This window comes from Pyxicephalus adspersus, chromosome 1 (assembly GCF_032062135.1).
Source record: "Pyxicephalus adspersus chromosome 1, UCB_Pads_2.0, whole genome shotgun sequence".
Taxonomy (NCBI): Eukaryota; Metazoa; Chordata; class Amphibia; order Anura; family Pyxicephalidae; genus Pyxicephalus; species Pyxicephalus adspersus.
This window is the reverse complement of record NC_092858.1, coordinates 85,185,702-85,199,604: the sequence shown is the minus strand read 5'-3', so window position 1 is coordinate 85,199,604 and position 13,903 is coordinate 85,185,702. Positions and strand designations below refer to the sequence as shown.

General features: G+C 35.8%; 1 protein-coding gene across 3 annotated transcripts in view; it reads left to right on the top strand.

Annotated features, from left to right (window-relative positions):
• Positions 1-13,903, top strand: part of LOC140334470 (ras GTPase-activating protein 4-like) — a 66,137-nt gene that overhangs the window by 33,042 nt on the left and 19,192 nt on the right. For all 3 annotated transcript variants that reach the window (XM_072416756.1, XM_072416750.1, XM_072416764.1), the window contains exons 6-9: positions 579-660; positions 2,393-2,524; positions 6,140-6,231; positions 13,593-13,710. In XM_072416756.1, coding sequence (XP_072272857.1) covers positions 579-660; positions 2,393-2,524; positions 6,140-6,231; positions 13,593-13,710 — 424 coding nt within the window. The remainder of the gene's footprint in view (positions 1-578; positions 661-2,392; positions 2,525-6,139; positions 6,232-13,592; positions 13,711-13,903) is intronic.

The window sequence follows — 13,903 nt, the reverse complement described above, 5'->3', positions numbered from 1 at the left end:
AAAAAATGTTTTACAAATGTGATTCATTCCTACTGGCATATTCTGAGGCACTGATATTTTCTCTGCAGTGCATGCAAACAGAAGCCTTTCTCTTGAAAGACCTATATGGCCAATAGTATATTCCAAGCCAAGACAGTCTTATGACATATCATACAGCCAATCCAAATTCTTTAGGTTGTCTAAACCCACTGAAATCATTAGCCATCTAATAAATTTTTTTGTGATTGAGCTGTTTGGATCACGGAGGCTCGGCATAACATTTGGGCTAAACCTTAGGAAGTTTGTACGTAAATTGAACCTGCCAAGGAACACCTTCCCCTTCAGACTGACATCCAGCCGTCAAAACAATTTCAGCCAGTCTACTGCTTACTTCAGGTTTTATTTCAAAATGTTTCTGATACATTGATGAGAGGGTAAAGAAGGAGCCAGGGCAGGCAAATGTTAGCAGAATAATACCTTTTAGCTAATTTATAATATACTTGTGCATTGTACTGTGTACATAGTTTAGGATAGCCAAGGCTCTTTACCAGTAATCACCAGACTGAGCTGTATTTCTTAGTTTACATTTTGCCTTCCAGGGACTTGGCCAGAAAGGACCGGAATGGAGCATCAGACCCATTTGTCAGAGTGCAATACAATGGAAAAACACAAGAAAGCTCTGTAAGTTCTTTGTACGTTTTTTTTATGATTTTGGAGCTTTTAAGCCCGTAAAATTATAATAAGTGATGCCTTGTGTGACAAAAAGTCAAATACAATTATTACTAAAATTGATCGGCTAGAATCAATCTTGGACTTCATAATTATTTTTTTAAACCATGAAATATAATATTGATTAAACCTCTCAGTAAATAATTATCATTCGGCACAGCTTTTATTATAATAGTGAATCATCAGGAAACTCAAAATAGCGTTTACATGATTGTCAAAATTCACCTAAGTCTGTCCAAGTTTCATATGTTATTTTAGGCTCAATCCAGTAACCAAAGTCAATTTAGAAATTCTCTTTCATCTGCCCCAGTCCAACATTTTCCTAGGTGCAACATTAGAGTGGGGCAGATGACAAAATGGTAAAAACTTTGTGCTTCTAAATCCAAAAACAAAATTGTATTATATTGCAGCTTAAGTTGTAGATGTGGTAAATACATTTTTTGCAGACTTTTCATTCCTTTATATTTTCTGGTAATCCTGCGTGTAACACACTTTCTAACATGCTACTATATCATGGATGTTCAGTGTTGTTACCCTAGGATGGGAAGAATGATCCTCCCCCTCTCCTCATCTTTATACCTTAGGGGGTAGGTGTTCTGTAGTCTTATCACTAGTAACTGGGAAGGGCTGATAACACTGTTAATTGTTAGGATCTACATTCTAAAAAGAAACTTTTATGTGAAGTATAGCAATATTAAAACCCTTATATGAAAGCAGCTATCATCTATTTAGGTGAAGAAAGGGGCATCTCAATTCCTTTTATTTTTTTTAGGTGTGTCAGTACCTTACCCACAGAAGATTTTGCCTCCTTAAAGCGGAAATAAAGCCTAAATAAAAAAAACACACTTCTTCCATTGGGTCCTGGGTCATCCCGGTATCCGTCTTCTGCGTCGGGCTCCCACATCTTCTTCTCTCTTCTTCCTGCCTCAACTGATTTTGCAACGCACAGTCGCGAAATCGGGTGATGTAGATTATCTCCCATCTCACTGCGCATGTGTGAGATTGGCATTTTTTTTTCCATTAATGAAAAGGCTCCTTCTGCACATGCCCGAGATCAGGGCATGCACAGAAGAAGCAGCTAAGAGCACCCAGGATGCGTGATGAAGGTTTTAAGACAGAAAGGGGAGATGCTGCACCCTTTAAAAAAATAAATAAACAAAATTTTTACTTTAAATAAAAGGGTTGTCTACCCATTTATGTAAAGTAAAAATGCTGGGTTTAGGTATGCTTTAAGATTTAAACTTTTTATAGGGTGATTACATCCCTGTTGTAGCCAGTGTTGCCCTTCAACCCTTTAAGTATCAGGTGACAGGCAATATGCCATGTATTCCACTTTTTCCTACTGGAAGGAACTAACAAATTATTGCAGAACTTCCCACAGGTAGACTTTTCACAAGTTATATTTTTTCAATAAAACAGTCATATTACACATAGTACTAAAAAAGATATGGCAGTCTGAGAATTAAAATACCTTCACTGGAAAATTCTTGCTGTAGATGAAAAACTCTGATCTGCAAAATATAGTAACACATATAATCCGGAAAAGTCACTGAGACGACCTTCTTTTTCTAAGAATTACTGAACCAAACACAACGTCATCACTGTTTGCACTGGATTACTGAATCAGTCTGAAGTTATCTACTATCATAAAATATATTTTTTTAATCACATTTTTACTTCACAGGTGGTGAAAAAATCTTGTTATCCACGGTGGAATGAGGCTTTTGAATTTGATTTAGATGAATCTTTCACTGAGAAGTTAACAATAGAAGTCTGGGACTGGGATTTGGTCAGTAAAAATGATTTCCTGGGAAAGGTAATTTTTTAAAATTATCTCTTGATGTCTTATATGTTAATACAATTTGGAATGCGCTTTGATTAATACACTCAAATGTAATGTTTTAGGTACAAGCTGAGCAAGATTGACTGAGTCACTCATTGGCTTCCTAGATTCCCTATGGAATGCATAAACATTTCTGGGATGTAAATATATCATCTGTTTCTGCCCTCAACTTGAAGTCTGTCTTATCCTATTAAATCAGTCGTGTTGTGTTTTCTCCTGTTTTAAAAAATGTAGAAACATGAGAAGTTCGACCCATTCCAAATTACCATGTCATACTTATGTCTATGGGCATAAGCATAACAGTCAAACGCTTGGAAATGGCTAATCCTAAGGAAATAAAAATGTGCTAGCCCATAATCTTAAAGTGATAGTTAGTCAGCAGTCTAAATCCTAAAGTTATGGTAAATTAAAAAATAAACAATTTTCAACCAGGCGGGTCATTTACTGCAAAAAAGACATACCTGATCGATTTTTCTCTTACATTTTTCAAAAATAATGACTAAAATAGAAGGAACAATATAGAAATACAATAACAACACCTACAAATAAACATGACAGAAAGAAAACACCAAAATATAAAAGGGGAATGCCCTCTGATATCCCAACAGCGATAACAATGAATTGTATAATTCATTAGAACCGAATAAGTAGTTTACATTGTTTACATTATTATTATATTATTATTATTATTATTATTATAAATAAACAGAATTTAATGTAGTGCTGTACATCAAATAAGGGTTGCAAATGACAGACGAATACAGACAGTGACACAGGGGGTGGCGAGGACCCTGCCCAGAAGAGCTTGCAATCTAGGAGGTGTGGGAAGTAACACACAATAGGAGGGGAGATATGGAGTGATGGGAAGTAGTGACAGTTTTAGGAGACAGGATAAGACGGGTAGGCAAGTTTGAAAAAATGGGTTTTGAGCGCTCTTTTAAATGAGCAGAAAGTAGGAGCAAGCCGAATAGGATGAGGAAGATCATTCCAGAGAGTCGGGCGGCTCTAGAAAAGTCTTGCATGGAGAGACTGAAGTTTACATTGTCGATAAACAGTATATTGAGCAGTTAGGATGAGCTTCACTTCACACTACTGTTAGGAATGAAAAACAAAACACGTGAAGGGGATGGAAAAGAAAGGCTAAATCTGGCTAGATAAAAAAAAAATACAAAACCTTAGCCATAATTGTGCTGCAATGAGTTTGAATAGTAAGCATTGATCAATCAACATCTGGTGGAAGATAATATGATATTCAAGGTTCCCGTACTCCATGAAATATAGCAATGGAATAATTTATTGTAGCAGACATTTTCTCATAAATAAGGTACCAAGACATCTTTTGGTGACAGTAGGCAGAGCTGAGCTCCAAACTTTTGCACGTACTTCTGTGTGTGTGTGTATGGGAGTTCATTCAGTCTCGCAGCACTGGTATGCAGGGATACCAAGTATATGCTTCTTAAGAAAAGAGATTGTTAACAGGCAGGTAAAGATGTACATGGGACAGGCTATATCCATTCTGCCTGTTAAATTGCAGAAGTATAGTGCTGCTTTAAACACATACTCGAAAAATGACATCTGGAGTCCTAATGATATAGTAAATATAAGCAACACAGACATTGCTTCAGGTATTTTCCAGGCACAAGTGGCCTGGTAGGTTCAGACAGGCATGAAAAGTGGAATCCTTTATTTCCAAGTACAGCAGATTATACTAATATGTACCGGTATATGAAATTGGCAACATAAAATCTAAAGTCTGAAATGCTGTCAGGTAATGTCAAAAGAGCTGGTGATTATTACCAGGCAAAAATCTTTAGATTTAAAGGTTAGTGATGCCTGTAAAGTATCAAAAGATATTTTATTTCAACCAAAAAGCATGCAGTGAAATTAAAAATGATTTAAAATAGGTGATTTGCCAGCCCTTGAGTTTTCCAATGTCATGTTCCTGTTTTTGTGCATAACCAGCAGGGGGTTAGTTGCTTTATATTGCTGTTCCAGCTCAAGAAAATGAGCTGCTATTTTTGGCTTGTGTCTATATTCAGAAATGTTCCTGTTTTCTTTTTCCCATTCTTCTTTCTTCTGTGTGTAGGTTTATTGTACAGAACACAAGTGAATCAATGTTGCATAAGTACACAGCATTTATTGTTTCAGCGCTTCCTATTATACATACATTCAGAAATATAAAACTGAGTTCAAAATCTCAAACATTTTCTTTTAACCTGCACTCACTCAGCAGGGGAAAAACATAATCTTTCTTTGCTGCAGTTTCACTTTACTTTATAGGTCCTCTTCCCACTATGACCATGTGATTGGTTAGTGAAAGGTTATTATTATTATTATTATTATTCAGTATTTATATAGCGCCAACATATTAGGTTGCTGTCCCTTAGCTGTCCCCCAAAGGGGCTCACAATCTAATGTCCCTACCATAGTCATATGTCAATAACATAGTGTAAGAACAATTTTTGAGAGAAAGACGATTATCCGGATTAACCAGATTTTTTTGGGATATGGGAGGAAACCAGAGTACCCGGAGCAAACTCTTTGCAGATAGAGTCCTGGCTGGGATGTGAACATGTAACCTAGTGTGTGCTGGAAAATGTATGACGTTAACATATGTGTCATCAGAGCAGTGACTTGTCTCTTATTAGATGTAAAATCTAGGGCTGATATCAGACAAAGAACTGCAAACCTAAGTTGCTATACTGTGTTATCTCTTGAGATAACCCATAGTGCTTTGGGAACCCTACTCATGTAAACAAATTGTATATTTTCAGATATTGAAAATACGTTATACCAAAAGATCAGACATCTGTATAATGCAGAAGGTTACAAGAGCCCCAAACTAATATGTTTAGTCCTAAACCTATATCAACTTTGTATTGCTGTCAGTGTCCTCATTGGAGAGATTCACCCCTGTGTTTGTACTTTTAACCATTGTCACCAAAATGGAATGTGAGAGAAAGAAAATTTTTTATTTTGGAATCATCGTTAAATTGGGAATTCAAGGGAAAATTGTCTCTCACTATGGAGTATTTCCAATAACTTTATTTTGCGCCTTTCAGATAAGACATGAAAGGGAACTTCCTCAATAGTATAAAAATAAACTAACAGGGGTTTTAACCTCACTTTACTGTACTCAAAACTAAAAGAAGTTTGGGCTATTTATGCACTTTTAATGAGGATGAGATGTGGTCCCATGTTCTTGGTAATACAAACTTTTGAGAAATATCAAAGAGAATTGGGTCTTGATTAAGGTGAAAAATTAATATACCATTGCTAAATGTTAGATTGTATTTCTAGACTTTCATAATAAAGATAATTCCATCCAAAGAAACATCTTCATAACCTTACGTCTTTTCATCAAAGAAATATGTTCAGAGATGATGGAGATTACCCGCTATGTAATTGGTTTATCAAAATGAACCGTTTCACTTTTAGGACTATTATCCTTTAGATTTGTGGTTTGTAAAAATTGACACAAGAACGGCCTAGCAGTCGTAAATTGTATATCATAAGTAAATCCTGCTACTCTCTGCTTGTGCAACTTGCAAACATTTATACCTATGACTTGTGTTTTTCTTCTTTTAGGTAGTGATCAATGTAAATGGACTTCAGAAAGATTTACAGGAAGAAGGATGGTTCAGACTTAGCCCTGGGAAGTTCAAGGCCAGTATGGATGCGTAAGTACCTACACAGCTTCATATGAAACCACCTAAAGAAAATATAATCACCATAACCCCCTCTTCATGTGGTTAAGGATATTGTCACCGTTCTTCTGGAAAGAAGGTGGATATGGATGGATATATACATCCATCTTAGGTATTTGCAGTACAAGTGCTCTCTTCCAGACTGCCCTCATAATGATTTCAGTAGGACACTAAGCAATTAGAAAAGGGAATATATATATATTTGTCCCAAGAAAAAAATGCTCCTTTGCTTATGCTTCTTTATCATATTAAAAAAAAAAACGAATGTTATCCATGTTCATAAGGTATACATTTAAATGTCATACTTCTGCAGGCATATGTGAACTATATGTTTTTTACAAATTTATCTCCCTGGCCTTGTAACTAAGCCAAATGATTATTGTTGTAATTAATGAAAATAATATTTTGTTGTTTTTTATGTCTAGAACCATCACTAGGAACTAGGAAGAAAAATACCCTCGCTCTTTAATAGAATATTTTGGGCTGTATCTAGTCAAGTTATAACTATGCCCTCTGCAGCCTTTATTATTCAACATCTGGTTCCCAATACATATTTGATCTGATGTAATATGAGCTAAGTCATTAGTAAAGAACACATAATGGCGCCTAGCTTCCAATCTGCAATAATGTGTACCTGCACATGCTGTATTCTTTTGTGCAAAGAGCCTGCATGCAGCATGCATCAGCAATTGTAAATGCCTCTATAGATACATGATCCCCTATTTTTTACAATTAGGCTCATTGTGCTTTATAATCCACACTGTTTGGCCAGTCTTCAGTTTTGGAAAAAGTGTGCTACTACATGAGTCACTACATCTTTGGAAAGTATGTTCAGCCAAACAAATGTCAGACTTTTAGATTATGTTAAGTAATACTTAAACTGCTCAGGAAGCTTGCAATATCTATACAATCAGGTCTAATTATAGTATATATGTAAACTATCTAGGCATGTGGAATTTAGAATAGAAGGGATTCAATCTCCAGCACCGCTGCCTACACTCATTTAACAGTTCGTGAAGCATCAATTTGAAAAAAGACAGAGAGGAAGTATTGTGAAAATGGAGCCGACATATCCCCACAGAGCTTTAAATGTCAGTATTTGCTACTGTGAAGAAACACATTATTGACATATGTTTTGGTTTCCAATGTTGTGACATTTTTAAAAAGGGATAATTTCAAGTATAACGCAGAACTCATAGCAATTAATTAAAACTAGGTAAATACTGGTTGTTATGGGTTACCACACTAAGCCTCTGCTACTGTTTGTGAAAAATGTCTTTTCTGTTAAAGGTTATTTTAGCTAAAACTAGTTTTTCAGTGCTTTGGATTCTGACCAACTTTATCCACCCCTGTCTGTTTTCTTTTGGCTCCAGCGACTAGATCTCTTGTTTCTGAATTCAAAGTTCCACCTGCTTTTTAATTTATTTAAATGTTGAAGAATAAAGAAGGTACAACGAGACAAGAAAAGACAGGAACAGAGACATGAGCTGGAAAATTAAGCTCAGCAGATTCTTACTATTAGGAAAATATCAGTTTGGGATAAACTTTTTTTTATCTTTTCAAGTATATGTAAACTCAATCACTGAAATTCTTTTTAAACTTTAAAATAGTACCCAGTGATCTTACCATGAAGGCATTTTCTGTTATAGGGTGACAGTGTTCTGCCCGTCTCTCCTATTTGTCTTATTATGTATGTTTGTAAATACTGACTCATTTCCAAGGTTGTAGTTCTACCCCTATTTTTTATTATTAGTAACAGTACAGGTAGCCCCCGGGTTACATACGAGATAGGGGCAGTAGGTTTGTTCCTAAGTTGAATTTGTATGTAAGTCGGAACAGGTACATTATTTAATAAATGCAATTAGGACAGATGTTTGTCTCAACATATTATTAGGCAGTGTGGTGTCAGTTACTGTATAAAATCCTCACTGTGAGATATTCACAAACAAAGCAAAAAAAAAAAAACCTTATGACATCCTTAGACATTCATTAACTTCTGGAGCAAGCTGTGCTTTGATATGCAAAAAGAAACTGCAGAGTTTGTCTTGGTCATTAAAGAGTTACAAGATGCTACAGATCCGCTCAGTTCTTAAGATCACCCACAACCTCAGCTGTGTTTAGCAAAAGATTTCTTCTGCAAGTCATGCAAACTGCCCCCCTCCAAGCTTCTGTCCTGCACACCAGGGAGTAGGGAAGCTATGTTCATATCTAGGAGTCATCTGTATGTCGGATGTCCTTTACCGGGGGACTACCTGTATTTTTATAGCGCAAACATATGCAGCACTGTACTTTCAATGGGGGTAGAATATGATCGACGGATACAAACAATGACACAGGAGGAGAGGACCCTGCCGCAAAGAGCTTTTCATAGTATTTACTTACAGAAATCATTTTTTTTCCACTTGCAGACTATCTGCCAGTATCATTTTAAAATAATGCAGCTGCATTTTGACAGCCGCTCCTGCTATTTGTTTTAAAGCAAAACAGCATCCAAAAACTGCTTATAATTGCGGCATGGAAATGTGCATAGGTGTAGGGTGATTGTAATTCTGAATAATTCTGAGTAACTCTGATTACATTTTTTAGAACATCTCATAGCACCAAAGTCCCGTAATTATGAAGTTATGGGTAGACTCAACACAGCTATAGAGGATCACAGTTCACAGCTATAGAGGATCTTCAGCTGGTGGCTTTTATAGGAGACATTTGTCACAGTGATGTTCATTAGATCTTAATAGAAACCTTCCCCTTTAATTATGTGGACATTTTGAATTAACATCTAGAAATTGTGTGAATATTTTTTTCAATTTTCCAGTTGTGTGAATGTGAAATAAATAAACAGGGATTTCCTTTTCACATGACTGGTTTTAATTGAAATGATAATTTTGTCTACAACCTCCCAGTTGGTGGAAACTCTTGCTTGCTAAGCATCTTGACTTTAGGGATCCCAAAGTACTACAGAAGATGGATACAGGTGTCTTCAGGTAACCAATACTTAACTGCATTTTCCAAAGTCAAGTTTATATTACTTGTATTGTTCCCAATTTATTTGACTATTTTTCTGTTTCAATACATTTTTATTAGTTGTTCAAGTAATAGGTGAGACATAATACAGAATACAAAATACTGAAAACAATACAAAAACCAACAGGAATGATCACTTGGGATGATCATTGGGAAGTAGGGGGTCCGCTAAGGGTGAGGCAAAGAAAAACTGCGGTATTGCAGCCTACTCTGCGAAGCCACCACTCTTTTTCACATGTCATGCTGAAAATCCTTGTTAGTAAGGACCAATCAAAATCAGGTCGAAATAGTGTGTAATCCACGGTTCACATATTTTCTCGAATTTATCATGTTTGTCATGTAAGATGGCAGACATTTTCTCATTGGTTCGACATCGAAACATTTTCCATTTCACTTGAGCCACCGTTGGTGTAGCTGAGCTCTAAGCCATAGCCAACACCTGTTTAGCTGCAATAAAAATTAACTGTAACAAGCGGTACTGGGAGAACGTACAGTGTTCTGGTTTAACATTTAGTAACACGACCTTAGAGCCTTTTGGGATGGATTACGAGCACTGTGTATACAACCTGAAACACAGCAATCCAAAATCTGCGTATTTTTGGGCATTCAGATGTGAAACAGTGTGTCCTTAGCAGAGCACCCTCTAAAACACATTCGGGAGGAAGTTGGCGAAAATCTGCAGAGCCTGGCGGGTACCATGTACCAACCCATCCATAGTTTATAGTTAGCTTCGGTGGCATTACTATTGGGAGAGCATCTAGCTTTCCAATCCCATATTTGGCCCCACATCTCAGGATCACATTACATTTGTAGATCTGTTTCCCAATTAGACAGTATTATTGTATTAATTAGGTGTAAGGGTTATTTTACTATTTTTACACAAATATTTTCTCTGTAAAAAAAATAGTTATTTAAGCATTAAAAACTAGAAAACAGACATTTGGCTCCATGGTAAAAATAAAATCTTTTTTAAACCACAAAGGATGTTAAAAATCTGATAAAGTGTATGACATTTGTTTTAAATAAGTGTTTCCCCTTGTTGTCTCCTAGATATGGTTCTATGCTAAAGGGAAGAATGATATGAGAGTGTTTGTACTGAGTGATGGTAAATTTAGTTGTGACTAATATTCTGTTTGGCCTTTCTAGTGGTTAATGGTTTAAGGGTGATGGACATATTTAGCTGCCTAGTGTTTAGTTTACTGCCATGGGGATGAAAAACACATTAAAATACTTTTATTTACACAATCCAAGTGTGCCCCTAGCAAACAATTTAATTTCCAGAGATTTATGCAGGATTTGTTGCTTTGCACTGCAGGTTCTCTTACATTCATGTTTTCGTAAATCAAACCCAGTTATTTTGTGGGTTGCTCGAGAAAAATATGGACAGCAAATCCAACTGCTCTTCACATGTTGGCAAGGTCACAATTTTTTTGTTGGTGTGTGTAACATGCTCATTTGATTCCACTGTAGGCAGGGAAAAGTACAGTACGTTATGAATTTTGAAACTGACTGCATACTTTTTATAGGGATTGATTGATTGATTGATTGATTGAAATGAAGAGTGAGGATTTAAAACCAGAACATCTGTTATCCAATGTACATCCTGGACATGTCTACTTTAAAGGGAAGCAAATGTTTTTTAGCACTGATCCACAATTTATTGCTTACTCTGTGCCTGTAGCATGTGTCAAAAAGCAGTTAGGATAGTGGGAGATAATATAGAAGAATCAGAACTTTATTTTATAATCTGTAATTCCAGGATTGTTTGGGTTCGTAAATATTAGATATAGACTATGTTGTCCCAATTACTTAAACTGGAAAACACCTATATGCAGATATTAAAAAGTGCTCTTTTGTATACACCACACAAGTTGTTGACCTCAACTTTCCAAATCTGTATATTTAATATTTTAGTGTCAATTAATATTGAAAGTTTTTCAGAGATAACATTACAAACTGTGGAAGAAGACAACAGTACAAGCCATATAAACACCACATGACTACAGGATGTTACATATAAAAAAACTTACAACATAGAAAGGCTGCTAAGAAAAACATCTGCTTTTTATTTTTTAATTGCATGTGATTGGATATTCTTTTGTTTTTCACCAGTTTCATTAAGTTAATTATCTGATGATGAGTTATAATTCTGTTTGCTAAGTGAACGGCCTATATTTCTTTTATAAATAAAGCACAGTGGGAGAAATGCTTACATTCACTATGGCATTCTGGGATTAAGGTATGCTTTTTAAATAATTATTCCACATTTGTGTATCTCTTACAAATAAAAGACAGTACTTTGTTCTTTTAAAGATCCTTTGGATCTCCTAACCATAATGTATGGGTATTAGGGGTTAATAAAAAACACACATAATAAATATTTTGAATTTTACCTTCTGTGTAAAATAAGTACCTTCTTGGATCAAATAGTATCCAATATTGTCCCATAACAGGCTTCCTCATCTTTATTCCAGCCCTAAATTCCTAAATTGGGAGCTAAAAATTTCATTACCCACTCCAGTTCCCAATCTAGAGATAATATCTACCTTCAAGAAACTTTTAGGAATAAATGTACATAGGTCCTGATTCATAAAGTTCTATTGGCACTAAAGGCCATTAAGGACCTGCTAGATACAACCTTATATTAATATTCAGAGATCACTATTGCATACTTTATGTTTTAGGTATCCTGAGTGCTGCTTGAAGCTCGATTAATCAGGGCAAAAGACTGACATGCCTGACTTATCTTGCTGTTACTTACTGTTTTGGTCATCTGGTGGCTTTAATATTTTGGGTCACTAACCTGTAACAGGCTTGCAAAACAGGTAGGGAATTTAGATTTTTAGGGTAGTTTAACAATAGCAGCCCCATATTTCCCTCATAACAGGGGTCCTTTTAAAATATTATCTTTAAATAAATTGCAAAGAGGTCCATGTATATATCATTATATTCTCAGACTCAAGAGTTAGAGTACTTAAAACTAATTTTGTACAACATCCCCTGCCTTCTAGAATGTGTTTAGAATGTGTTTGCATTTACATTGAAGCAACAGAATAGCATATACGAAATAATATTGTGTAAAGTACTTAGTCCACTGAGATACAAAACCAAAGCTGTAGTTCGGTCAAAGCTGATCATGCTATTGTCAAATGAATTATCCACTGAATTGTAATGTTTGCAAATTAGCTTAGGAAAATCTCTGAAAAGCAGGTCAAAGCTTTATGAATTTGGTAAGTCCATCAATTGAATACCTCTAAGCTTAGGTAAAGATATGAGGATGTTATCAGAAGATGGAACCATCAAAGCTTATGGCTTAATAAAAATACTCTTGCTTACTTGAACATTAGGTTAACTTGGGATCATTGTTTTTTACTCTGGTGTTCAAATGGTCTGGGGTCTCTTTAGATGTTGAAGTTCCGCTGACATAGCAATGATCTTAGAGCTGTGAAAAACTTTAATTTCACAAATATTATTTCAGGTAAAATGTGGCTTAAAGGGGTCTAATATCCTAAAAGGGGTGTTTCAGCTGTAGGGGAATGTTAGTGGGCTAAATCACTAATGGATTTATGTTATCTTCCAGTCTCTACTTATGGATATTACAACATATTGCCATATTAAAATATCAATCCACTATAACCCCCCCCCCCCTAGTATGTCTGGAATTTGCCACCGTGGATATCCAACTTATCCCCACCCTAAGATGTCTATTGATCCTGATATAGTAGTGGTGCCATTTGTGGTTTTAAGCCGTTACTTTTTGCTGGTTGTTGCAAATATATTATGTCAAAGTCACCCCCACTCCATGTCACTATGCCATGTAAATGTCTATTACCTGTTGTTTACATATTTCCATTATCCCCTCCTATTGATTTCTGTTCTGTAAGGTTTTTAGATAGTATTAAAGGTTAGAAATTTTATTGATGTAACAATTTTTATGTTTCACCTAGATGCCAATGGCAAAATCTCTTGATTTCGAAGGTCTTCCAATATACTTTGGTATATTACTGCTCAAAAAACGGAATTTGTTAATTACATCATTATTCAACTCTTAAAATATTTTACATAACTTATTGTGTGAAGATTTTCAGTCCTATCAGTAAATCAGCCTCATTTTGTAAATAGAACATCTCATGAGAAAAAAATATGTGCAATACTATAGTTTAGTTAGGAGAGAAGAATCCACATGACAGCCACATAGCAAGCTTTTTTTTAGTAGAGAATCAGCTGTGCAGTGTATATAGGTCTCTTGTGACAGAATCCCTTTAATGAATGTAGTATTTACATTTAGCTTTTCTGGTATTTTAATCTAGGGGAAACCTTGGATCTCTTCAGCTTCAAGTGCGTCTCCGTGATGAGACTGTTTTACCATCGGATTACTACAAGCCCTTAGTAGAGCTGCTGTGTCAAGAAGTCAAAGCTTCGTATAAGGTAACACAAGCACATCAAAAAGCTTCCTTGTTGTATTAGAAAACACAAAGCCCCTGATTCATCAAGCAGAATCGGATGATCGCTAGCGCATTCGTATTCGCGATCCGAAATCGTACGCCGTCGCGCTATTCAGCAACTGAAAAAGCTCGCGGCCGGAGCCGCGCATCTCCGGCAGCTTTACACTGGCGAGCCT